At 42.4% G+C, this 27,036-nt stretch overlaps 1 protein-coding gene and 1 long non-coding RNA gene across 18 annotated transcripts in view; both read right to left on the reverse strand.

Annotated features, from left to right (window-relative positions):
- Window positions 1–19,190, reverse strand: part of SYNJ1 (synaptojanin 1) — a 49,299-nt gene extending 30,109 nt beyond the window's left edge. For 15 of the 17 annotated variants that reach the window (XM_064644078.1, XM_064644076.1, XM_064644063.1 and 12 more), the window contains exons 1-11: window positions 19,094–19,174; window positions 17,559–17,704; window positions 10,841–10,927; window positions 10,170–10,437; window positions 8,351–8,576; window positions 7,644–7,727; window positions 7,031–7,092; window positions 6,646–6,742; window positions 5,532–5,701; window positions 3,587–3,668; window positions 2,219–2,371 (exon numbers count right to left, since the gene is read on the reverse strand). In XM_064644078.1, the coding sequence (XP_064500148.1) occupies window positions 2,219–2,371; window positions 3,587–3,668; window positions 5,532–5,701; window positions 6,646–6,742; window positions 7,031–7,092; window positions 7,644–7,727; window positions 8,351–8,576; window positions 10,170–10,437; window positions 10,841–10,927; window positions 17,559–17,682 (1,353 nt within the window). In that variant the 5' untranslated portion in view covers window positions 17,683–17,704; window positions 19,094–19,174. Of the gene's footprint in view, window positions 1–2,218; window positions 2,372–3,586; window positions 3,669–5,531; window positions 5,702–6,645; window positions 6,743–7,030; window positions 7,093–7,643; window positions 7,728–8,350; window positions 8,577–10,169; window positions 10,438–10,840; window positions 10,928–17,558; window positions 17,705–19,093 lie in introns of all 17 variants that reach the window. The other 2 variants (XM_064644072.1, XM_064644071.1) reach the window with 1 other exon arrangement.
- A 1,023-nt stretch (window positions 19,191–20,213) lies between these two features.
- On the reverse strand, window positions 20,214–25,778 carry LOC135409058 (uncharacterized). Its single transcript, XR_010428001.1, has 2 exons — window positions 22,357–25,778; window positions 20,214–21,525 (listed from the first exon to the last, which is right to left on the reverse strand). It is a non-coding gene; the product is annotated as an uncharacterized LOC135409058 (long non-coding RNA).
- Between the last annotated feature and the right edge of the window lie 1,258 nt (window positions 25,779–27,036).

A 27,036-nucleotide genomic window follows, 5' to 3' on the forward strand; every position in this document is an offset into this window, starting at 1 on the left:
TTGAAAACAACATGCAAGTCTCATGCAGTATCCCAGAAGGAACACAGACACGAATCAATGGCTACAGATACTGTTCATGAAGGCCTCTTAAATGCATAAGGAAAAAAGACAAAAGCTTAAAAAAACTACCCCAGGATTTAGTTGTACAAATTGTACTAGACAACAAGGAAGAAACTACTCTTTTTGCAAGACTTAGTAGAAGTAAATTGGCACCATGAGTTTTGGCAGACAATGTGGATGAGGCGTAGGGCTCACACTATTGCATTAGGATTTTGATGGGATGTGCTCCCTTCCTGGCAGACAACGTACAACTTATGATCCAAAAACACACTCACCGTTCACAAATCAGGCAATTAATTGAAAGGAACCCAGAGAAAGCAAAAGAAAGAGCAGGTAAGGAGTTAGATGTAATGAGTATTGTAATACTTTAAAAGGGACTGGTTTTCAGAATAGAAATGTATATTAACACATTTAAGGTCAAAACAATTTTTCTCCTATCTTTAATTTTCATATTTTTACTTCTAAGTACTCTTGGACTTTGAAGAATCAAACTGACGAGTAAGAAATGGAAGAATTTCAAGCATCAAACTTTTCATTTGAAAAATGAGAATACAACTTAAAATCCACATTTTAAAACAGATTATCAGAGTACTCAAGAGCATATTGAGTAGTGACCTGGTCAGGTTTCATTGAAACTAGAGCAAGTATCATATGGCTTTGCAAGCATTAAAGATCCTCTTTAAACAGATAGGACTTGTGTCAGGGATGCTGTGTTTGATTTAGGAGATGTGATACTAATTACAGTTGTCCCAGAGCAGGGATCCAGTGTTATTCCCAAGACAGCAGAGTATATGGACTGTCATGGTTTAACCCCAAGCTGAAACCAGGACATCTACTCTACTACTCTGCATTTTAAACATTAAAAATGGACATGGAAATACAATAAGTGCATTTTCCAAAGTAGAAAATTTAAGTAGCCACGTGAACAGCAGAAAACCATTAATTTAGGAAAACAACTAAGGAGGGTTGGATGGGAAAGTCAAGAAAAGGGGAGAAACTCAACAAAAATACTTACTGCAGTTTTCCTGACAACCTGGGTGACATTTTTTGTAAGAAAATAAAATTAAACATCTTTAACCAAATTCCACTCTACAGTAAAATACAAGCAATTCCCAAAATGAAGAAGTCCTGCATGCACCAATCAAGGGTTGAATAAGCAAAAAGTCTATTCCACTTATTTTGTTTTTATGTATCTTGTTGTGGGACCTCCCACATGTGCAGAAAAGGGCCCTGGAATGGTCTGAACAAACAAGTGATGGAAAAACCAAAACAGGTAACTAAGAGTACATAGGATGTAACACAGAATGAGGAGCAGAACATTCTCTGACAATAAGAATGATGTGAAAAGACATTTTTGAAGGAACTAAGGGCAAAAACTGCTATGGTTCAACATTTGTTTGTCGTGATAGGTATCACCTGGTAAGAGAAAGAATTATGGAAACAAAAAAAAGCAACATTGTGAGAAGAAAAATAAAAGACGGTGTTAGAAAATGTGAACAACTCAGACATCAACCAAGACAAAACAAGCTGAAAAGAAACCAAGCATTACACTGTCATGGAGTAGGGAACTGTTAACACAACATAGAAAGCAGGGTAGAAACTGAATTTGGGTTTTTTTTCAGTAATTGCAAAACTAAAAAGAAATAGCTGGAGGCACATGCAAACAAAAACCACCCAGCTGCAAACTACTACCAACACTTAAACAAACAATAAAAGCATGAACAACAACATCCAGTCCAACACATCAGAAAATAAAGGATAAATAGTGAATGGAACTGAAACAACAGCAAGAGAGGTAGAGAGAGAAAAGTGAAAAATATTCAAAGAAACCAAAGCTGATTTGAACATACATTTTTCTGAACTGTGATCTAAAGAAATGGAAGATTTGAGCCTTATCCTATCACACAGAACAGTGTTGTCTGGGAGGCAGAAGTATGGCTGGAAAGGGATCTACTGGAACAAAATCCGGTTATCAACACAACCAATAGTTTTATGTTAATTGTTTTGGTTGGTTAGGTTTTTGGGGGATTTTTTTTCAGGATTACCAAAAGAAAGGGCATATTTTTAAAAAGAAAATCTCATTGTTGCTATATTAATGACAGAATTTATTAAAACCCATACTGAACACTGTTAAAACATTTGAGAAAATGTACTTTACCTTCGCTTTTCCTTCAAGGGCTCCAGTTCCAGCATAAATTTTACTGACAGAATCACCATTCACAGACCACATGGATCGGAAAACTTCCTGAAAGCGAGTAACTAACTGAGGCTTCTCAGCTAATCCTAATACCTCCAGCTGTTTTGTTAGCATCTGCAACAGTTGAAGACAACATTTGTAAAAGGAAAAATCTTTAAATGTGTTTATTGAAAGGCACATTGTTTTTTTCAGCACATATGCATAAAAAACCTCGAATCGTTGGTTTATATTTATCATTCTGAACAAACTGACACCATGTCATGCTTGTAAGGCTGCATCATACATGTAACTTAGCATCAGCACTTTGTTTTCTTTTAAAGATAGGTAGTAACATAGGAGAATAATTATGTGGTTGATTTGTAAATATTTTCATCTAAAAATTCATCAAACTAAATAAAAAAATCTATTTTCAAGAGCTTTTAAAAATCTTTAAAAAGCTTGAGGTGTCCAACTGCAAGAAAAAGGAACTTAAAACAATGAACACAGAATGACAAAGGCAAAATTCTGAAGGTTGGTCAGGAATTAATAAAAGATACAAAAGGAAACTTGCACACAAAATTAAGAAGACATAAACAAGAAAAGAAGCTTCAGAAATTGGGTGCTTGCTCTTACAATTTTAGGTGGTCATCCAGAGCTCAACACTTGTTATTTGAAGTATCTACCATGCTAAATAAAGTAAGAATTCATGTATCTCATTTAAACAGAATATTAAATTTAGGTAAGCAGCTCTTCAGGTTTTACCATTTCCCTTCTTATTAATCAGCTTTATTCTTTTAGCTCTCATATTTTAGCTGAAATCATAATTAAATCATAATTTAGTTCTCATCACTTCAAAATTTGGCACACCTAGTCTGAAAAAAAAAAGGTTACATTAATCCAGTTCTTAAAAGATAAGAAAGGAAAAAACAGAGCTGCAAAACTAAGTTTGACATATAAGTGCTGTACACTTTAAGAGTGGATAAAGATTTGTTCTTATTCCACAGAAAACACTTGTGTTAATGCAGCAACAAAGCACTACATATTCTAGAATCGGATATGTTTGTTCTACAAACAGTTCTCATAGAAGTTCCTCTTACAGATGCTAAAACAAGAGCATTTTAATTATATAAAATTCAGAAAACAAGATTTTCCTTATTTTGACCCTACAGCACCCATGATTGTTCATTTTTAAACATGCTGAGGATCTCTAGAAGTCAGAACAAGGAATATATCACACTATAAACCCAACTGCCATCTGGGAAACATGTTAATTCACTTTTCTTAGGGAAGTTAATACTGCTTTTACAGCTTAAGTGCCACAGAAGCATCAGCTGGACGTGGTTTTCCTACCTCTAAGCCAAGGAAAGCCTGGACGCTGTTTGTTCTATCCAGACAGTCCAGGCAGTTGGTTCTGACAGTACCACTCTGGGATCTGTGCCAAGGACAATGGGAGACAGAGAGAGAAAACAACTGAAATAACTCATTTAACACATTATCTCCTCAACAAAGACACGGACATGAAGACCTGAACCAGGACAATAAATCAGGGTATTGTCAGTTCGTGCCTGGAATAGAAGGTGAGCTCCCAAGAGCAGCACTGCTCACTGTACACAACATTTTCTGCAAATAACATTTCTGCTTCAGTTTGCTGCAATCCTCCTTGCTTGCTTGGTTAAAGTGTTATGCAGGATTAGGCTTCCCTTTCAAATAATTCAGCTAACATACTTCCTAAGAATCTCAGAGGGAAATAACTTTTGTTAAAACAAAAATGAAAAAAAATATATAGAGACACTTCTTGGTTCTGTTTAAATAAACTAAAGGTAAGAAGAATTTGTGATAAAACTAAAGCCAATTTCAACCACTCATTACTTTCTCTTTCCTCCCCAATTAAAAATGAAAAATAAGCCTTTCCCCCCCAAAACACAAGGGAGATTTGAGGCCCTCAGGCCCTCAGAACTGCTCTGCTCTCTTTGGGAGAAGACCAGTAATTCCTGCTGGAAATATCTTAAAAGGATTATGTCAGGCAACATCCATGCACTGCTTGCTTGGCCAGGAGTACAAAATTCCTATGACTCTCCCAAGGACACCCACTTATTCCCCACTTCTGTCACTCTCACTACCCGCTTCACCCAATGAAGTCAGTAAGGTTTCAGCACATGGACTTGGAGATCTAACCATAAACCACACAAAGTTTTGAAGAACTTTCTCCAGGATTTTTATTTTTGCATTAATATCTCCACATTTGACCTGAAATACAAAAAAAGCCTGACGTTCCCCAAAGGAGATGGTCCATGAACTCACAAACATTAGAATCGTGTCTTTCATTAATGCAATTTTTGAAGTCATTACAAGCCACGGCCTATTTGGCTTTCAGCCTCTTGCCAGTCTTTTTGATGTGTGATTATTTGAATCTCCATCCCAATCCAAAGTGTCACACCGCTTTGAAAGCTTTTTGGAGTACAGTCAGTGACATTTCGAGCAGCAGATGGGGACCTGAGCACCCTCCAACTAAATCTAATCCTATTAAGGCCAACTAAACCCTGTCCTTGGGGGATTTAATCTCACAGCCAAGCCAGAGCACAGAGTGGCACTGGAACTCTCTTCTCCTCTCCCACTGCATGAGGCACAATTGCCTCATCACTCAGCAACTCTCTTTCTCAGGGAGAACCTCGTGTGGAAGGGAGAAGAGCAGGAATGCTGCCTGTTTCCAGCCCTACTCCCCTTCTGCTGAGACAAGCACGGCCTTTGCTCCAGGAATAAAGACAGAAGTATAGAGCAGGACAGAAATCAGGCATCTCACTCCCTCTTTGAGAGAAAGGAACCACTCAAATGGGGAACCCAGGTGCAAACAGATTCAGAAAAGGACTGCATGGAACATGAACTTTTACAGCACACAGAAAATGGTGCATTCCATCACTGAGGGAAATAAAGAGAACATTATACTGGAAAACGGAAAAATATTCATTCTTTAATCTGGCAAGAAAAATGACTATTGACCATTTTGACTAAATCATGAGGTCAAAGGCCTGAAATTAATTCTTGTCCCTTCAATGTCTCACAGAGATCTTCTATGAAGATTTTTAGAGCACACTCAGAATGAGAAAAAATTTTAATGGGAGTAAAATAGGTGACTCATAATTCAGCTGTTAAGCATCATCTTGGATACAATAAAAAACACCATAACAGAAGTTACTCTTTTTCCCTTAATTTTTGTCTCTTTTATCTTCTTGCTAAGGAGTGAAATCCACCCCAGCAACACAATTTGAGGAAATATACAGAAGTTATACACACAAACCTTTTCACTTCCTTTCCATCAAAATAAAAAAATCCACACTCCAAGAACTTCTGGACTTGAGGTTTAAGCACACTGTGCAGTTTTTCTGCCTTTCCACCTTTAACCATCTGATGGTAGTCGAAGTTCACCATTTTGATATCAGCTGAATGTTCAGATGCTTTCAAATGGCTCTGGTATTGTAAAAAGAGAATAAAAACTTATAAATATACCAGTATCTGAACATAGAGTAGTATGAGCTAAACAAGAGGCTAAAAATGTTTTAAAGGCTGTTTTATTAGTCATCTTGTCTATTACATGCTTTCTCTTAGGTAAAACTTCCCCTAATATTCACTGAAAAATCCTGAAGTGTTCACACAATGTTTCTTGGCAAAGGTTGGGCACCTGGGAACGCTGCTGTCTCCTACCAGGAGAGCTGGATGCAGCAAATATCCCACTGAATGCCCTAAAATATTCTACCACTACAATAAAAAGGGAATAGGAAAAAGGGAGAGGGAAGTAACAGATGGCTATTGACATGTTCTCTGGCTTCAAACAGAACTCCTCAAACTGTCAGTATTTACGGACTGTACCATGACAGTTATTTTTAACCTAACCAGTGGGAATTAATGGAAGTGGCCACTTAGAGTTAACATCTTCTGAAAAAAACATTTCCTTTTAATCATGAAGCAGTTTTCAGGTTTAAATTGATAATTAATTTGTGATTTTTAAAAAATGTTAAGGAACAGATCCATTAATTCCAAGAGAAATATATTTGAAAGGAACATCACAGTATTAAATATCATAAAGCATAATTTTATAGTGTACAAAACATTTACATTTTTAAATAAATAAGAAAATTACTGAAAATCCCTCAACATTATGTTGCTGTTGTAATTTTTCAGCACAGTAACCAATCTGAACAGAATCAAGCACAAATTGTACAGAGAGCTCTTAACAATTTATTTCACATTACATATCTTAAGCAGCGCTGTTATGATAAATCAAATTTGAACTCCCAGTGGTAGTTGCTCCAGAGCACAGCATTCCTGGTTTGGTTTTCAAAGGCTGTATAAAAGCTTCATTGCAAACCAGCAAACTCCAAGGATATGCACAGTGAGAGAACTGTCACACTCACCTGAAAAGCTTTGCTGAGCATGTGTTCCCCTTCTTTTGCCCCAAGTAAATTTACAATAATTTGCTTGCCATATAAATTTTTAAGAGTTTGGAAATGCCTGTTAACAGAAGAAAAATTCCAGAGTCATCTTCTGGCATGCAGAAAATGAACAGGAACACCTGGAACGCCGACTGAGATGCTGCAAAATATTTCACTATAAATTTAATTCACACTTTCCAACAAAGGACTCGAAGGCATAAGCGATCACCAGAGAGTTCCCCACTTTGCTGAATCACATATTTTTATAGACAAAGCCTCCTGTTTGGAATAATACATCCCATGTCTGTGATGCAGCATTTACCAGAGATCTGTAGTGCATTACCAAAAATCTAAGATGTTCTTTCACCTGTCAAAAGCTGGTGCATTCGCCTCGAAACCCCTTGACATTCTGACACGATGGGATCCCACCTATGACATGAAAATTACATTAAATTATTTGTCTTGGTTTGAGTAAAAGGCATGTAAATGTTTCATCAGTTCTATTACAAAATGCTGATATGTCTGAAGAACCTGGAGTCCCTGTGAGGCATGAGCTCTTTTTAACTTTTCCTGTAAAAATTGTGTCACGGCAGTAGCTGCTGAATCAGTTCCTCTTTCTAGAAAACTTGGATGAAATTATATTACAGTAACTCTTGATCCTTACTGACTTCTTGAGAAGACTTCTCCTCAAGAACAATTCAGAAGAAAACAGTCTCTCTGGATGCCCTTAGACAACCTAATTAAAACAGGAAAAACTGAGAACTTCAAAGAGAAAACACCTAAAGAGTAATGGACATTCAAAATGTGTGCAGAGCAGCATTCAGAGACTTGAGAGAAGCAGGCTGAGTGAGTCACACCACAGCACCAACTTGCTCCCAAAGAATCACCTCATCCTGAAAGGGAACTGTGCAGAAGAACCCAAAGGCTACTGTATTCGTGTATTTTTAAACATGTTATAATTAAATCTATCTCCTGTTTACCTGCAGGCCTGGCTGTTCCCAAAATAAGGGAACAGATCCTCGAATCTGTATGAAAGATGACACAGAGTCATCTAAATATATCACCTGTTAAGGAAAAAAAAAACATAGTGTTAATAGTGATCACAGTGTAATCTTTTAGATTTCTTAGCTTTAACTAAACATGGAGTAAATAAAATATATTTACATGTTACATATTCCACTAAAAAAAGCTAAAACATTTATTGTGTTCCCTAGACTTTTCTCTCTATCCCCTCTGAATAATTCCTAAGAGAAATCGTGGCACTCTCATGCTCCCTCGCAGGATCATGATTCACACAGTGTGTTGGGAAATACAGTGGGCTTTTATTATTTGGGCCTGAGTAACTCCTGTGCCACGAGTAAGAGGTTTTAAACAACTCAGTAAGACTTTCAGCTCAGGAGGCTCAAGGGAAGCACAGCCACCCACAGCAGTTCAGCTCATGGATAACAGCTTCTTAAGCTACTGCAACCCAGGCTCCTGTGTGCCCTTACCCTAAGCTACACTAAAAACCAAGATCATTGAATTATGTAACCTACTTAGACTCCTTATTTAGCACCAAAGGAACTATTCCAATATCTGTTGGTTACAGGCTTGACTTGTGATCTGTCGATTTAGAGTAAAAATCACACCACACACGTGCTAACACTGGCTTTGTCAGCCAAGCAATGTGCAGTGGAGCTTAACATACCTGCTCTGTTTCAACAAAATTAGCAACGTGACCATCATCATTTGTTCCCCGGACGTTAAATCTGGTGCCAGCCCGTTCACAGCTTAGTCGTGAAATGAGACAAGCCTTTGCCTGCTTGTGAGCTGCATAAATTGTCCTTATCTCCACTCCTCCACACATGAGACGTAGCAGCCAGTCATCACAGTTCACACCATAGTGCTTCAGATGTAAATGCAGCGACTGGTTCCTATCAGGGACAAAATAATCATGAAATAACTGGGAGGAAATAAAATCCAGGTCAAACTGTTAAGCCCACTACTAACTCCTTACATTTTACACCTACTACCACAAATAAGAAAAGGAAAGTAAACATGCTATAGTTTCGTGATATAGCTCTTTTTTAAATATACCTGAAATAGCAAAGTTTACATGAGAACAGCTTAAACATTTGCACAGTAAGAATATGGAGTGAAGCTATGAATTTTAATGACCTTAAAAATAACCCTTATAGCCCCTGCTAATCACTCAGTAAAAACCAACACTCAAAGCTTTTTTACACTTCTCTGCTCAGCCTTGCTTTGAGAAGCCAAACATTATAGACTCTGGAAAAAGCAAGCCAGAATTCCAATGACAGGTTTACTTTTTGTGGTGGATAAAGCACCATTCAGTTTCACATCACCACAAAAGAAAGCTAGAGGAAAAATTCTTGTCCATATACATTGATTATTTCCATTATATGTCATCATATCACATCACTTCCCAGACAAGCTTCCAGGAATACATTCGCAGCCACTTGATTCTCAAATTTCTGTAAATATAAATGTCAGGGTTAAGTGTTGTTATATACTGCAGAGACAAACAGCAAGGTTCCTACAAGTCCTATAAACCTACATCAAGGGAGTAGTGTTTCTGAAGACCTGAGCTTATTTTCTGTCTTAATACATATTTTGTGTTATACTTCACTCTGATCAGATTCCTCCACCTGATTGAAACAGCGGCAAAGAGTAGAGAAGCACCGGTTCATATGCCAGAGCTGCTTTGGTGTCTTGTATTTTGGACCAAAGAGGGGGGAGGATGTAGCTTTTCAGGTGTTCTAACAGGATACTGCCAAGTTTTCAGTGCCCTTCCAAGGTTCATGGACACACAGACCATTTTTTACAAAAGCTGAAGAGAAGGGAGCAGAATTTCTGCCATGACCATGTGTGTATTTCCAGCATTATTTAAGCTGTTTATCGACAGGAAAAGCAGTATTCCTTTTACTAAAAATCCTCTGTGTGAAAGCCTATACTTTATTCAAAAATACCCAGTAAAAGGATAGCAAGTTCAGCAGCCAAGCAAAGTGCACTTTGTAGCAGAGCCTACCTGCTGTGTCAACAAAATCAGCAATATCAGTGTGCTGTGAAATAAAACTTTTGAAGTGCCTTCTTATGTTGGAAACCCACTCGGAAACTATATATAAACACCATGCCATTTTGGAATCCAGAATGTTCAAAAATAGGATCTTTTTTCATTTAAGGCTTCATTACCACATTCCTTTAAAAAAGCTGACACGCTTGATGAAGAATGAGGAACTAAAGCTGAAACACAACATCACGACAACTGTTAAGATCAAAGTATAATAGCAGCAGTGAAAATCTGTGTCTTCCCATTAAGAAACTCCAAGTGGCCATGGAAACATCCTGTCACTAGTAACATACTTATGCCCTTAAAGTAATGCTGTTCTATCTCACCAAGATTTGTGGGAGAAGGGTGCACCTGTGACAGCTGGGAAAGACAAGGATAAAAACTTCTGTAGAAGGATTCATTACTCTAATGCCTGCTGAAACAACTACGAACTCACCAGAAAAACCTGTTGTCAGTGGTGTGCTCCTGCATGCTGCGGTGAGCACTGAGGCTCAGGTCTAGACTGACACCAGTTGCAGACCAGGCAAAATAGAAGTTTCCTGAGTTCAAGACTTTGCGCACTTCTGAAATGCGATCCTCGTCTGTCGGGTCAACTCGCAGTGACACAAACTCCGTGGAAGTGACCCGGAACACCTCGGAGTCCTGAATCTTTCCCACAGACATGCACCCTGTCACTAGAACCAGGTAATGTAACAGTGTGTCTCCTGTAAAATAAGAAAGGGCACAGGTAAGAGAATGGGTCTCAGTGGAGTGGGGTGTGGTTGCATTTACATGCTCAAAGGCACACAGACAACCCGTTTGCCTGAAAAAAGTACAAAAAGAACCAACACCAAGAACACGTTCCCAAATTCTACAGAAGAAAAGGAAATACAAACAGGCGAAACTACACTGCAAAGAACAAGGATTGCGAAAACGGAAGTTATTTTTGTCCCCTCCCTCATTTCTGGGAGTGCTCCAAACTCCTAAGTTACTCCATGAAGAGAAAAAAAGCAAAACAAACAAATAGAAACAAACGAGCCCAGTTCCTGTTACAAAGATTCAGTTTTACAGGAGCAGCATAGCTTTCTTTCCCAAATGAAAAACTGAAGTTTTACATATTTGACTCACCAAGGTTTAATCTTAGCACACCCAAGAGCCCATACGCATCCATGACTTTGGAGTAGGTATTCTTGATTGTGTCTTTTTCTGCAGAAGCTGTGGAGAGAAAACATAAGATATGATGATGTAGAAGCCCCTACACTGTGGCAGGGAGAAGGAGCCACTCCAAACAGAAAATCCAAGGGATTACAAAAGCAGAGCTTACACGACACTTCTGGAAAGAAATCAAAATGTATGACCATATGGCACTTTATAATGGAAAAGGAAGATCTCATGACTAAGTACAATCACGCTATGTTTTTAAGCAAATTGTAAAAACTCCAAGTGATATTAAAGGAGAATGCTGGCATTTTTAACAGCATCATCTCTTAATATAAAAAGAATCTACAACACAGGCAATTAAGATCCATGAGAATGCCCTCCTCTCAGGCACATGGTGTGACTCTTGGCGATGGTCCTGTGCAAGGCTGAGGGCTGGAGTCAATAAGCCTTCTGGGTCTCTTCCATATTCTTCCACTTCATATTCTGTGATTCTGTCATTCTATAAATGCTGCTTTTTTCATGAAAAAATTATCTTTTTTCTCCAACTATTAAAACCCCCGATGTGGCAGCATTATCTCCAAAGAACTAAACAAGATTATCAAAAGTGCATTTTAACTATTTTTAGATATATTCCAAGAAAAGCAAAACTCTGGCAGGTCCACAAAAAATGGTAATTAAAAGAAATATCTCAGATTAAGAAAACACAGTTTTCACAGTTAGTTTTGAAAAAAACACCCTGTAATATTTTAGAAGAAATTAAAGTATATCTGCCATTACTCACCCTGGAGTTAATGTAACACTTTTGCCCTTTAGTCAGCACTCAAAAAGCCAGGCCCACAAGCTTGGCAGCAGAGCCAGGTGAGAGATGCTGCAAAGCAGCAGGATCCAGCTTTGGCAGTGGATCTACACGGATCAAGATTTCTGGGTCACCAATGATCAGCACTGTCTCCTTCCTCAGAAATTATCTGCTTTTCACTTTGACACTAAAAAAGTCAGAATTTGACCTAAAGAGCCAATCAAAATGCCTACTGCCCTGGCATTCTGCTACGCTCTCTCTCACATTAGCTATGTGTTATTTAGAATAAAAAAAGCTCTATTTTATCTAGAATTGCTCTTCCTAATGACTATTCCCTAAGCTCAGCATAGCCCTGCCTGTGCACAAGCCTATCCCTTCTGTTCAAATATCCCCCAGCTCTCTTAATCAAAGTGAATCAGAAAATCTAATATAGATGAAACAATTATTTAACTGCAGTTTGAAATCTAACCCTATTCAATGTTTTATTACGTGGATTTTTAAGAAGTTTCTTTACCTATTTGTACTGACACTCTGTATTCCTGTAATACAGATGCTAAAGATAAGAGAGTTACAGCAGCATGAGGATTTATTTCCAAAATCCTCTCCCAGAATAAGTGTTAAGAACCTGCAGCCAATCTAAACACATTTTGTCAGCATCATTAAACCATGTTTTTCTCAACCAGAAGACCACCAGGCTGGAAAGAACTTCTAAACTTCAAAACCTGGTTCTTTCAAACTGTTTTTCAGCAAGGGTTTAGTGATATCAATGTACTCTTCTAAACTCAACTTTGGTAACCAGAGAGCTGCCACATTCTTCCTCCACATTTCAAATTGTTAATGAAAGATGAGGTTTAGTTTCAAACTTCTTGCAGGATTTTTCTTAAAGGTGCCTGCCAGTATTAAATGACATTTCAGAACAATGGCCTTCCTGTCTACGATGGATTTATTCTCTTTTTCCATTGCAGAGAATGCTGGTTATCCTTGCTAAGCCTTAATAAGTAAATTAAGTAACATGTGCTTTGCAAACTCAGAACAACTAAAAAAGGCCACCCCAACAAAGCATCAAAGAGTTGCAAAAACAAATAAATGGAAATAGAAAAACTTACTGTGGCCTGTCAACTATTATTTTCTTAACAAAGTGCCCAAGGACCAACCAAAAGCATTTCCCATGATGTTTTTCAGTGACATTGGACTTAATTCAGTGTGCATTCAGCAAAGCTTTTCCACAGCAACCATATAAGTATTTCTATCTGGCATTGCCTGCACTTTTCCCTTTTTTTTAAGGCCAAAATTCACATGGGAAAACATCAAATGGGTTCCCCTTCATCCATCTTGCCCTGGCCCCTGCTCACCCACCCCCAGGCTCCTGCTTTTGGGGCAATGCACAACAAGGAACTTCCCACCATCAGGAGTGTTACAACATCAAGAAAAAGCATTTGAGATTTCAGAAAACCAAGATGAAATCAGGAAGAAGACACAGCTCCACCACACTCCTCCCCATCCTCTTCCATTTGAACTGGGACAGCCTCCCAAGGGACCCTGCACAGCCGCCTCAACAGGCCAAAGTCTGGTCTCCAGAAGCCCAAGGCAGTTCTACTGACCCTCTCCTTACTTGTCCAAGAATTGAAAACTTTTTATCCTTTCACAATTGTTATTTAGCAATACCAAAAAACCAAAACAAACCAACACTGATTTCCACAAAATCACAACACTTTTCATGTGGTTTTCAAGTCAAATTGCAATGCGTTCTTGTAGAAATCCAGCAAGCCCCATTTGCAGTGTCACAGAAAAAGAGCAAAATAATTTCAAGTCAATATTTATTAAAAATTAACAAGTCACAGTATTTTTAAATGTGCATTGTAACAACCACACCTTACAAATCACGGACTCATTTAAGGTAACTAATTCAATTATTTTAAAGGCAGTATGTCAGCCCTCCCAGTCTTACACAAATGGAACCTCATCAACAATCCTGTCTTTAGGATAACTTGGTTCAACATGTATTCTGCTTAATTCCAGATTAGAAATTAGTTTTGCAATTTTAACGATTATAAAGCCCAGATCACATTAAAAGTTACCATGTAGGCTTTCTATATTTATGTTATATCTATATGCCATGACCACACATTTTAAGTTAGTGGCTGCAGCCTCCATCTAGAATATAAAACTGAGCTGGGAACAAAGACACAATATGCAGTTCCTTCAGGCACAAGACTCCTCATTTACATCAGACAAGAAAAAGTTCATGCTACTGTCACTTCAAAAAGTTTAAAATCTAAAAAACTTACGGACTATTCTTACATAGTTTAATTTTGTGCTTTTAAGACTGAAGTTTTCAAGCTTTTTCAAATTAGGATGGTTAAAATTTCAGGATTTAAATTAAAGCTAACACTTGAATATTACCACATAGGTGACATTAAAATCAGAGTGGAGTCACCACTTTCATTTATAAATTAACCATCTGAAGAACCATTTCATTACTTTTGCTACACCTCTTTTATCGACACATTGCTGGTACTGGGTCAGCTCAAGATACTGCAGTCTGAGGGGATCCTGCCAACTTGCTTCTCAAGGCCTGGTAAAAGCACTTGGATTTAAATGTGTGGGAGAATTTTTGTTTCAAGAAGTGTTACGAGTAGCAGTGCTAGCCATGAACACCAGACGCCTGCTGCACACAGGTTACTACGGCTCTCCTCCAGCCCCACAGAAAGCTCGGGGTGGGCACAGTGCCTCCTGCTCACACCCGTCCTGCTCTTAACTCTACCACAGGACTGGAGTCCAAGGATGTGCACGATGCTCCTGCTCTCTCCACTCAGTGTTTTCCCAGATGACAGAACCTTCTCCTGTACGCCTGGCAGGCGACAGGAATAAAGGCAGCTTCCCACTCCTTTTGGGATGACTCATCAGCAGGAACAGGGAAAGAGAACACACTCCTACCCAGTCAATGAAATCTTTACAGGTAATATCTTATTAAGAGTCCTACTTCAAGGAATAAACATACTGTCTATTTCATATGGCAAATTAGAAAAACAGATCTATGACATCCTCCCACTAAATTCTAAACAAATCAGCAGTGAGGGTGCTGACATTTAAACCCAAGTGCTCTCATCAGGCCTTGAGAAACAAACTGGGCACAATCCCCCTCAGACTGCAGTATCTCAGGCTAAGGATACAGTACTAGGAGTGTGTGGATAAAAGAGGGGTTGAATGTATAAAGGCACACGAAGTATTGCCCAGCTGTTTCGGCCACAGCTGATCCACTTCGAGCAGAAGCGTGGCTTGGGCTGCTCCCACATTCAGACAATAATTACACAACCAACTCTGAACTATCCACCTCAATCCTCTTCCTGGCTTCCCTCTGACTTTGTTGACTGGAACAGCACATAGAGCACTCACTGAAAATCACCCATCATCTGAGCTGTGCAGCATCTCATACCCAGGCCTAACTAAATCCTGTGAATCATCATCTTGCAGTGCCTCCCTGAGTGCACAGCGGATGAAGGTTAATGCAGTTATCCTTCCCTCAGCAAAATGACAGATGTGCTTCCTTTGAGATGACATTTAAAGGATCAGTAAGCCTTCAGTCCTTTCTCTTAGCCCATTTCAAAGCCAAATTTCTATACGTGGATATTCCAGGAGGTACAGTTCACTAAGGCCCTCAGAACTGAGACACAGAATCAGTTTTAATGGTAAAGTGCATTTCACTAGGTTGTGCACATATTATACATTCTACATACTGGTGATAACTATGATCAGGTATAAGGCTGACCACCTTATTTAATTTCCAGTATTTATTAAAATATTTGGAAAAGTGCCTTACAGTTTGAGATCAGTATTGTCAATTTTTTGTAGTTAAAAAAGGGTTGGCATCATCAGCAAAACCCACAAGTTTTTAGCAGTTTAAAGTGGTGCTGTTATGGACTTAAATTGATATATGCTTGATTGGAGTATTTTTCTGTCTATTCACACAGATTTTACAAACATATGGGAAATCTTCCCCAAGGAGCAGTTTCTCATTACTCTGTCTTTTATTTGTACCAATAGCTGGAAGTTTGGCTACAGACTGGAATCTTCTGGCTGGGTTCTGTGGCATGGCAAGAGAGATGGAGAAGTAGCAATTCACAAATCTTTCCTGAGCACTAATAATTGTACTCATTTAAATAAGTATTAAAAAGAAATTATACCAGACAGGAACAGCAAGTAGAAAAAGAGGAAAAAAAATCCTGAGCTGAGGAACTCCTGGGCTTTTTCTGCTGTCAGTTTAAGATTGTCATCTTCCAACCACTAGCAAAAGTTTCAGTACCTAAAGAATTCAGGGAATTAAACACAAATTAAATAAAGAGAATTAAAGCAAAATCCCACTGCTAAGTATTCACTGGGAGACTGTGCCCATGTACCAGACAGAAAAAGAGTAAGCAGCTTCCTGATTAAGGTTACTGAAAACAATATTCAGAGTAACTACTTCCAGCTGAGTATGAACGTTTGCTATGCTGTAACCTACCAATTAGAATTTCAAGGACAACATTTTACAGATTAATAACATCCTATCACTAAGTATAGAACAAAAGAGGAGAGAGGATTTCAAGCTTCCTTCAGGTCCTGCTTTCTCGGTTTGGTAACAAACTGAGGCACAGAAGAGTACAGGACCTTGGAAATCGTTTTTAATTTTTAGGGAAGAAAGTTTATCCAGATGCCTGCAGTGTATCCCAGCATAAAAAGCAACTGACTTACTGCCCTTTTTGAGCATAACTTTCAGGAATAAATAATTTTTCATGCACTGGCCCCTAAGCAGCTTAAGCATGCTCCCCAGCTACTAAATACATGCTAAAATAACATTTTCCACAAATCTTCAAAGCACTTTAGTGCTTGCACTAACCCTGTTCAGTGGCTTTATGGCTGGACACTTACTCCCAATCCACACCACACAGTGCCTTGCCTTGCCAATATATTCTTAAATATATAGTAAGAAGAAACTGTATCAGAAAAAAAAAAAGAAGACAATTACAAAAACAGGAGAAAAGCACCCCTTGTTCTTCACCTAGATCATCACACAGTCACAGCTACCATGCCAATTACTGCCAGGCCTCTAACAGGGACCGGCTAAAGAGAAAACTACCTCCATGGTATGAAAGCTTTCTACAAACGAGTCAAAACCAAGCTTAGAAACCCTGTGCAACCAGGTGCTCTGACTTCCTGAAGAATTCTAACCAAACGATATTTTAAAACCCTATGTAGAGGCTTCATGGTTCTCATCTGCACTTCTCAGTATCCTCCAAAAAAAAAAAAGGAGGGGGGGAAGAATTTAAGGGAAATATTTCATACATTTATTACTTAAAACATGTAAAAATAACTTTGTAATGCAAGACACCTTGCTCCAAATATTACTAATTTTATTACAAGACAAATCAATACAGAGTCTCAAGATGGGTTAAAAACACAGGGACAAAATAAAGCTAGAAGTCAAAAAGCCATAAAAAATGATATAAAATGAGATAAAAACAAACTACGATGATGTAACATTTAAGAATATAGAATTTTTTTATTATGAAATACATCACAGAGAATTAGCTTGTCTATGATTTATCACATATTCAAAAGAAAGTTGTTCAGAAGCAAAGAAATAAGCGGATGTTGTTGGAAGCAATTAGAAGAAAATTTAGTGGACATGAAAATATACATGCATGATGAAATGCAATTAACTGTGTAAAACTCTCAACAGGTGAAGGTAAGAAAATGTCTCTCCTTCTTTTCCCATTTAAATCACAACCCTCTCCATTAGCAAATAGGAAAACAGAACAGTTGCCTCTTTATATTCCACAAATAAACAGCTTACACCATGTCAAGTCTGCCACCTTTCTACACTGTAGTTATCAAAACAGATGGACTTACAGAGCACAGCCACAGCTCCGGATTCAAACATGAGACATTCCTCTCTGTTCCTAGTTTCCACGATCACACTGAAGGGAAGCGGATCCAGCTTGTGATAGACACGGTATCCTTTACTGAAAGCCATTTTGCCCCGATCACAGGCAGCCCTGTCCAACACAAGATGATGTCTGTTAGAGAAACCTCCCCGTGTTTCCAGATACCTCCTGCAAAGCAGGTCTGACCCACCTCGTTCCTGGGGATTTTATGTGTTTATCAAACAACAACAAAAAGACCTGCTCCCTCCTCTTTCTACCTCATGAGGCTTATTTTATCTCATGTTCCAAAACAAATGTAAGGATTATCTGAAGACGACATAAGAATGTTTCAAAGCCAGACGTACTCAAAGAAACACCTTAAAAATTTTTAACAGCTTCTTGGAGACAATGAGAATTTCATAGAATCCCAGACTGGTTTGGGTTGGAAGGGACATTAAAGTCCATCCAGTTCCACCCCCTGTCACGGGCAGGGACACCTTCCACTAGCCCAGGTTGCTCCAAGCCCTGTCCATCTGGCCCTGAACTCTTCCAGAGAGGAGCAGCCACAGCTTCTCTGGGAAATCTGTGCCAGGGCCTCACCACCCTCACAGGGAAGAATCTCTTCCCAACATCTAATCTAAACCTACTCTCACTCACTTTAAAGCAATTTTTTTTTTCACTCTCTTTGAGTTTAAAGCAATTTCTTTCACAATACTTAGTAAATATGATTTCTTCTTAGGGAAAAAAAAAAAAAAGAAAACTAAGCTTTTCCAGCTACCACCAATATGGAAGGAAGAGTGGTAACTATGCTAATGATAAACTAATGCCTAAAGCAGAGGGGCAGAAGTCTGGGCAGGCCTCAATTTTTGTATCTATTTTACTAATTCTGACCTTGTATAGAAAGATGATATATTTTAAACACTGAAGCCACCAAGACATCTTAAAAGATTTTACAGAAACGTTAACCTAATTTTGTTTTGTTTTTTGTTTGGTTGGGTTTTTTTTCCTTTTTTTCACTGAAAGCAGGGTTTGGTTTGGATTTAAACCCTGCCCTGCAGTGGCTGAAACATCGCAGTACCACAGCAGCGACGCTGCCCGTCAGCCGCGGGGGTGAGACCTTACAAATAATAATAATTTAAAAAGCAGACACCCCACGCAGCAAGAAACTAAACAAACGCGAGAGCAGCGTGATTCTTAAGGGCTGAAGGTCAGGAAGCACACAGCGAAGGAGGACTGCTCCCGAACGGCAGAAGCGGGGGTTTGTGCCCTCCCTTCCCGGCCGCTCCATCACCTCCAGGGCGGACACGCACTTCCCGGCTCGGGGCCACCAGCCTCCCCGTGCCGGGCCGGCACATCCCCGGGTACATCCCCGGGTGCATCCCCGGCACGGCGCGGGCAGCGCCTGCTCCATCTTGCCTGGCGCCGGCGGCGCCCCCGCCCGAGCCCCCCCGCGGTCCCGAAGCCCCCCCGGCGCCCAGTCCCGGCCCCAGCCCGCGGCCGCAGCGGTGCCGCCCCGCTCACCGTCGGCCGCCGCCCGCCCGCCCCGCCCGGTGCCGCGGAGCCGGCGGGAGCCGCTTCCTCCCGGCCCCGCGTCCCTTCCGCACTGCGCCGCCCGCCCCGGAAGGCGGGGGGCGGGCACGGCGCGCAGGGGCGGCCGCGGGGCTGCGCTGGAGCGCGGCCGTGTGGTGAAGGCGATGGGCCTCCCGTCCTGCCGAGGGCTCCTTGCGAGGAGCGAAACCCGAGGGGCAGGCGCGGGAGCGGCCCTGGGGGCTGGGACGCGGCGCTGTGTGAAGGGCGCCGGGCACAGGGCTGTGAGGGCGGGCGCTCCGGGTGCCCCGGGTCGGGTGGGAGCACGGAGAGCCGCCTAAAGCCCTGCACAGGACACCCCAGCAATCCCACTGTCACTGAAAATAGTCGGGAAGAAATGAAACCCTCCAGCACTACCTTTTAAGTGTTGATGAGCCAGGCATTACTTTATTCTGGCCAGAAACAGGTAGCGAATCATTCCAGCTACCTATGACCCTTTCAAGACTTTTCATGTATTTATACATTTTAGCAAATAAATTAATGTTCATTGGTTCTAAGTTACCCGATTCTCTTCATTTAATTAGTATTCTATTCTTCACTGACTAATTTTGGTCCTCATTCTTTGGTCCCCTTACCTTTTTCCTTAGAGAGTCTCCAACTTGCAGGCTGTAATGTCTTTGTTATTGCCCTCTGAATCTTCTGGTTACTCCAACGTGTCTTTGAAGGACCATAAATTTAAGATCCCAGGTGTTCAATCCTCAGCTCCGTCAAGCTTTGTTTACTGAAGCTTATTAGAGTTTCAATAGCTACAATCCAGAGAAACACAAAGCTTTGGTGATTTAAAGATCAAATCGACAAGAGTCTCTAAGAGGAAAAGAACTTAGCTACCTGCTACCACTAATTAAAATTTTGGGAAAGTTGTATCATTTCCAACAATTCACCCCTTTGGAATTGATCTAACTATTCCTTTTAAGATTATTTCCACTTGACTTCACTGAGTATTTAGCAAGACTTAAGACACTAAAATACAATAATAATTATTAATAATTTCCAGCACAAGCAATCTCTGGATGTATTAAATTTTGGAGCTGTGAGAAACAGAAACCCAATCGGGTAATTTCCAATCAGAATTTATTATATGATAAAAGCAAATTCAGCGCTGGGTGATCAGGGAAGGGGTTCAACAACTCCCAACGCCTGTCACACCCAAAGAAGACATTTGTTCTACATTTATTTCCAGCTACTACATGAATATTCATTATACATAAGTATAAACATTACACATTGTTAGGTACATGAGTATAAACATTACACATTGTTATATCAGACTTTCAGCAGATGTTCGCTTGTTATCTATACAAAGTTATAAATTTTAAGAAAGGTGCTATTATCTAGCTAACTAAACAAAATTCTCTCACTATAAATCCTACACAAGGTAAAAGGGAGGTAACTTGTTTTATCTCTTTATAGGGCCCAATTAAGTTTTATGACTTGTTTTTCTTTTCTCTCCAGGTCATATTGACCTTACACTGTTTTCTCTTAATTAGATCGAATCATTTTCTCAGTTTATCACAGAGCACAGATTCAAATTTCAAAGTTGGCCTCCTGAAAGTGGATGACAGTGCTTTTCCTTGTGAAGGAAAGCACCTACACCAGTGTTGGTGGTGCAGATGAGAGGTTGCCCAGGGAAGGTAAAGGGAAGGAACAGCTTTCTTTCCTGGCACCTTTAGGTGCTCAGATCTTATTGGCTCCACAATGAATTCACATCCCTTGTGTTGCACCACACACCCCCTGGAGCTCTGCCCTTTGCTTCTCAGCTCTCTGTACCATCGTAGTCTTTCACTATCACAGAGCCTAGCTTCAAAACTGAAAATACCCAGCAGCTGCTCCCACACAAAAGGTCCTGGAACAAAAAGCTGGCCTTGACCTTCCCCTTGCAGCCTGTACACTACAGCAAACACCCTGGTTCCCTCTACTTTCCCTCTCAGCTATAGACACCATCACATTCTCTCAATCTAAAAAACTAACCCAAAAAGTTTCCATCTACATCTTGCACAGAAAAATGTGCCAGGACAGGAGCAGTTTCTGGACCACCCCACTCCTCACAGCCTAACACTGGGGCTCTGTACTTTTCTTCACAGCTAGAAATGCCATCTTATTCCTTACAGTCTCACAAGTCCCCCTCCCAATTTGAGTCATCAAGCCACTGCTCCCAAAAATAAGGTTCTAGAATAAAAGGACAGCAAAAAATTATGGCAGTACATTTATTTACACAAAGAAAGCACTTGGCGCTCGTGTTGTTGGTGCAGATCAGAGGCTGCCCAGGGGGTGTAAAGACCAGCTTTTTGTCCTGGCATCTCCAGTGTGGGAGCAACCCCCTGACATACTCTATTTGCAGGTGCCATCCAAATTTTGAATGTGGGCTCCTGAAACAGAATAACACTATGGGTGCAGCCAGATCCCCCCTCATAGAGCTGTCCTGCACCATCACCAGGGCCAGCACTGGAGGCAACAACAGGTCAGGGACCTCCAAAACCCTGCAACCCCCAAAACACACTCAGGGAGCTCCAAACCTCCCCACGTCTCCCATAAAATCCCTCTCCAACTCCCAATCTCTCCCATGTACCCCCAATCTCTCTTGTCCCTTTCCCCAGCCTCCCCCAACCCTCCTGCTCAGGACACACCCAAACCCCTCTATGCCCCTGAAGTACCCTCACAGGCCCATTTCGAAGCCTCTGTGCCCCCAGATCCCCTCTCAGGACCCCCCAAACCCCTCTATGTTCCCCCAATCCCCTCTCAGGACCACCCTAAATCCCTCAGTGCCTCTCAAATCCTTTCTCAGGACCCCCCAAACTCCTTTGTTAGGAGGTACCTAACCCCCCCCCCCCCAAGTCTAATGGGGTTGGGGGCCCTGGGCCTTATAGGGGTGCCTGACACACCCCCCAGGGCCTATGAGGGTCATATATATTTTGTATAGGGGGTCATATATCATTTATATAATCTCATCCCTATGGGGCAACCCTGGGTCCCCTAGGTGGATTGGAGGGTGTCCTTCTGGGGGGCCCACATCCCTATAGGGTGCCCCACACACTCCTCCCCAATGCTTTGTTAATGACCCCTCGTTATAAAATAATTAGAGAAAAATCCACAGTGATGGGGGCGTGGCTCCTGCCTGTCTGTCACAATAGGGAGATATGGGTTGGGGACCCCAGAATACCCTCTGGGACCCCCCAGGTGCCCCTCAGACCCTTCTGTACCTCCTAAACTGTGAACTGGGACCCTCTGGGACCACAGTCCCAGGTCTGGGATGACATCATGGAGACATCATGGTGACATTGCCCTCCAGTACTGTGTTGGCACATGTTGGTGATGATCCTGAAAAACTGGGGTAAATTTGACTATGTGACTCCTGGTGACCCCATGACCTGGGAGATTCTGCAATCGCAGATAGCCTCGTTAGGAACTGACAATGGGGAAAACAACCAGAAAATGGGTCTGTAGAATACAACACAATTTTACAGTCGGTGTCATTTTGTAGGAGGCAGGAAAAAATGGGATGCAGTCCTTGAGGGAGATTTTTTGCTTTAAAAGCTAACTGGGATGTAAAGAAAAATGGGGCCATGCTGCAGGAATCCCAAAGGAATGCAGAGTGTGATTAAAACCAGGATGGCAACTTGTCATCCCAACTGGGGGCACATTCAGGCTCTCATGTCCTAGCAGAGTCCTGTGAGAAATGGACACAGCTTAGAAAAGGCTCAAGAAGGAGGCGATATGAAAACAGAAGGGTTAGATCAAAAGAGGCAGGAATTATAGCAGGAATTGGGCTGCACTGAAGGGGACCTCTATTTTATGTAAAATGCACAGTTCCCTGTTCCTGAGGAATTCCAGGTGCATGGTCTGCTCCAGGGGCTTTCAAATAATGGGAGGACGGGGAAAGTGCTGGGCTACAGCTGGGAGCAGCAACAGGTAGAATTGCTGCTCCTGCCTCAGGGATAGTGGAAGAGACTCCAGGGATGGCAGGGTGAGGTCAGCCAGGGATCTCAATTCAGCCCAGCAATGCCAAATGCTTTGGTATTTAAGCAGCCAAACCCAACAGCCTCCAGCCCTGCGCTGGAGGGCACCTGGCCCTGCTTGTGGTGTCTGGTAAATCAGAGGGACACATTTCTCTTTTCCTGTCTGCTGGGATTAACTCCCTGGGAAATGGCTTTCTTTTACACTCCAGTCTGGCCCTACATGTGTCTGCTGGAAAATGGTAGAGATGAAGGAGTGAATGGCCAGGTTAATTTGGGATAACAGAGCTGTGGTGTTTGGCTGTGCTGAGAGGTGCAGGTCGGTCATTATTTGTGAGTCTGAGGATTGGTTTGAGGGTTCAGGACCCCAGGGAGCCGAGCTCTTGGTGTATTTCCAGCTCTCCCAGGGATGGATCTGATGCAGGGTTGGGTGACAGTCTTGAGCTGGGTTTACTGCAGGCATTGGCCCCAGCATAGATGCAGTGGAGGACTGGGAGGATTTGGGATTTTTTGGAGTCTTCTTTGGGACTTCTTGGACATGAGGGATGGGCTGGATGGAGTGATGAGCTTACGCGCATGTCCACACAGTTGTACAGGTCACTGGGATCTGGTTAAAACTCCAGTTGCCCTCGTGTTCAGGAATGCAGGGTCTGAGGGATTGTATTTCCCTGTGGGTTTCCAGGACACCAGGAATAAAGAGGAAACGTGGTGCCAGACTTTGTGTTTGCTCCTATTAAAGCAGCACTGTGTTTTCACCCTGAAATTTGGGGTAGTTTTGTTTGTTTAGGGTTTTTTTTCCCAATTGAATCAGGCCTTCCACGAACAGCCCGTGTTGTCCTACACGACTGCTTTGGTTAAGGGTGTAGGAAGACGTTCCCCCTGGAAGTGACCAAGCAACTCATTAGGACAATGCCCTATTTGCAAATCTATCGGTGGGGGGCTGAGAGGGGCCAGGCGATGTTGAAACCAGTCTGGCTTCAAGCCCAAATTAACATGTTTTCGATTAATGGAAACTGGGTTTATTGAAATGTCCAAGGTGCCACATGCTTTCCCCAGCAAGAGCTCAGAGTCAGCCCTGTGTGAAGTGGTTTAGTGCCAATTTTCCTGATCCCTCAAGTGCACCAGTGCACTTACACCCAAACATGCCCAAGGTGCCAAGTGCCAGCGGGAGGCAAATACAGAGGGTGCACAGGAGGAGTTTGCACTGAACCTGTAATCCCAGACCTGGAGCTGTGTTTTATACATCCCAGGAGATTCTGCCTCACTCAAACACTGTTTGAAGCTCAGCATCCCTCCTGCTCCCTTGGACTTGTTGCTCTTCCCCAATATTATTATGATTATTGTTGTAAGTAACCCCTCCTTTTCTTCCATAACCCTTTGCTTCCCAGAGATGGTGCTTTAGGAAAGACTCTCCAGCCTGGGGAAGGTGCTTTTGGCTCCCACCACATTCCCAATCCTTGGGACCAGCAGGATCTGTGCTATCCCCAACAGGTCAGGCAGAGGTGTCTTTCCTTCCTTATCTGCTACAGTTTGGCTTTTCAAGGGGTCTCTGGTGGTCTGAGGGAGAAGTTTGTGGAGGAACCCACTGTACTCATCCCACTCTGCACTGCATGTTCTTCTCAGGTAGATATACACTGAAGCACTTTCAGTCTGGCAGAGTCCAGAGTGTCTACTACAGCTCCTGTAGAGTAAAACAGGCCAAGGCAAAACCAGTTACTGGATTAGCCCTTCTCTTTGCAGCCTTTCAACTACAGACTACACCCTGGGGCTCTGCTCTTTCCTTTTCACATAGATGGACTCTCACCTTCTCTTGCACTATTGCACATCTGACTTGCTAACCCTAAGGAGTCCAGAAGCTGAGCCCATGCCTATTCTTTCCATGTGCAGTGCAATGTGGGGTGTGTACAGTTTAAAGGCTGCAAGGGGAAAGTGACTGTCACTTAATTAGGAGTGCCTCGAAATTTGCAATTAGAAGGGGTAGGTCAGCGAAAGCTTTCTCTCTTGGCACACTTCTCTTTTTTGGGCTGTATCTGGAAACTGCTCAGTTTCGATCTAAGCTGTAAGATTGAGAGTTTGCATGGTAGGAATAGGTGAGAAGTGTCTTTGGTTTCTGGGAAAGAGTAAAATCAGCTGTGAGTTTTCCTTCTCGGACATTTGGCATGGGCTCAGCTGCTGGACTCTTCATGGTTAGCAAGTGAGATCTGCGAGAGTGAAGAGCAGGTGAGAGTCCATCTATGGGAAAAGGAAAGTACCTAGATCTATTGTCTCAGTTTAACGAGACAAAAATGTTTGCGAAGAAGGGCGAGATAGAAGAAAAAACAAGCTCCTCCTTCTGAGTAACTATGACTTCGAAATTAGAGGCTCCAGTCGAGAAGGTGCGGAAAATAACAGCTCTTTAGTAAAGAATACGCATATATATATACACAGGTAACACCACAAAACAAGCAGCAGCCCCGTACCCAAACTCCCACCCAAAACAAGGAGCCGCTTTTCGCCCCTCGGCGCAGTCACAGCCACGCTCAGCAGGGGGCGCTGCCGGGCCCCGGGAGGTGCCGGTTTTTGGGGAAGGAGGGAGCGGTTCCCACTTCCAACCGAGCCCACGCGGCAAAGGGCGGGTCTCAGCCGCGGCAGCTGGGCCGAGACCCCAGGGCGAGCCCCCCACAGGGACTGTCTGGGGACTATCTGGCTGTGTCGCCGCGCCCGGGGCTCTGGAGGCGGCAGCCGGCAAGGGACGGAGGTGCCGGTCCGTCCAGCGAAAAGCGGGGAGGGCAGGGGACAAATGGGAGCTCCTTTGGTCCTCAGCAGCTCCCAGGAGGCGCCCAGGCAGTGGGCAGAGGCGAAACCGGGACCTCCCTCGGGGCTTGAAGAAGCCAAAAATGACCCGGCCGAAAAAAAAAAAAAAATCCGAAGACCTTCTCTCCACACCCAGGAGGAAAATAAAGTGCAGTCCCCTGAAAAAAAACCCCTCTCCCGAAGCCATTATAAACTTAATCCAGGTGGGATTGCAGGGATTGACCCCAGGTAAAGGTTTGATCCTCTGTGTTCATTAAAGATGTTGAAATATTTCTGCTGGGATGCAGTTAGAATTCCAAAGATCAGGAATCACGCTGCTTCTGGTATGTTTAAGGAGACAAGAAGGGAGAACACTCCCAAGCGAAGATAAGCTCACCCACTGATCCCGAAATAAAGGGATATTCGCTTTAAAAATTAAGGGATATTTCTATAAAAGGGTATTTTGCTGATGGAGAAGGTTTTTCAATGAGCCTTCTGATCCCAGCACTTCTCTGGTGTGGTAAGAACTGGATTCTTATCTTTAAACCTGTGAAGATTTGTTTTATTCTGAATCATCATATTATCAGGGACAGAAACCCATATTCCATATTTTCATTCCAGGAAATGCTCACACCGGCTTGCGGATGGGGGTCACCTCCTCTGACCGGCTGCGAGGTCTCTTTCGCTTTGGATAAGGTTTGGCTATGGATGCGGCAAGCTTCAAAATCCTGCCCTAATTATTGCCACACTCATTAATAACCTGTGACGACCCCTGGCAGCCTCCAGGTAGATCCAAACGGCAGGGGCCAGCGGGAGGCGCGGGACGGCGGGGAACGGGGGAGCTCCGGCGGGAAACGGGGGAGCTCCGGCGGGAAACGGGGGAGCTCCGGCGGGCGCGCCGAGCCAGCAGGAACCGGCGGCTGCAGAGCCGGCGTGGAAGGAACGGGGCCGCGGCAAAGCCGGCCCGGGCAGGGCGCCGGGAAGCCCGCAGGTGCTCGGGCGAGCAGAGCCGGCGGGAGCTCCCGCAACCAGCCCGCAGCTGAGAGAGGCGCTTTGATGCCTCCAGTTCTCACGCGGTTCCCGCAGAATCTGTTCCAGGGGTCCCCACTCGGGACCGGCACCCCGGGCACGGCGAGGCGCAGCCTCCTCCTCAGG

The sequence above is a fragment of the Pseudopipra pipra genome, chromosome 2 (assembly GCF_036250125.1).
Source record: "Pseudopipra pipra isolate bDixPip1 chromosome 2, bDixPip1.hap1, whole genome shotgun sequence".
In the NCBI taxonomy this organism is placed as follows: domain Eukaryota; kingdom Metazoa; phylum Chordata; class Aves; order Passeriformes; family Pipridae; genus Pseudopipra; species Pseudopipra pipra.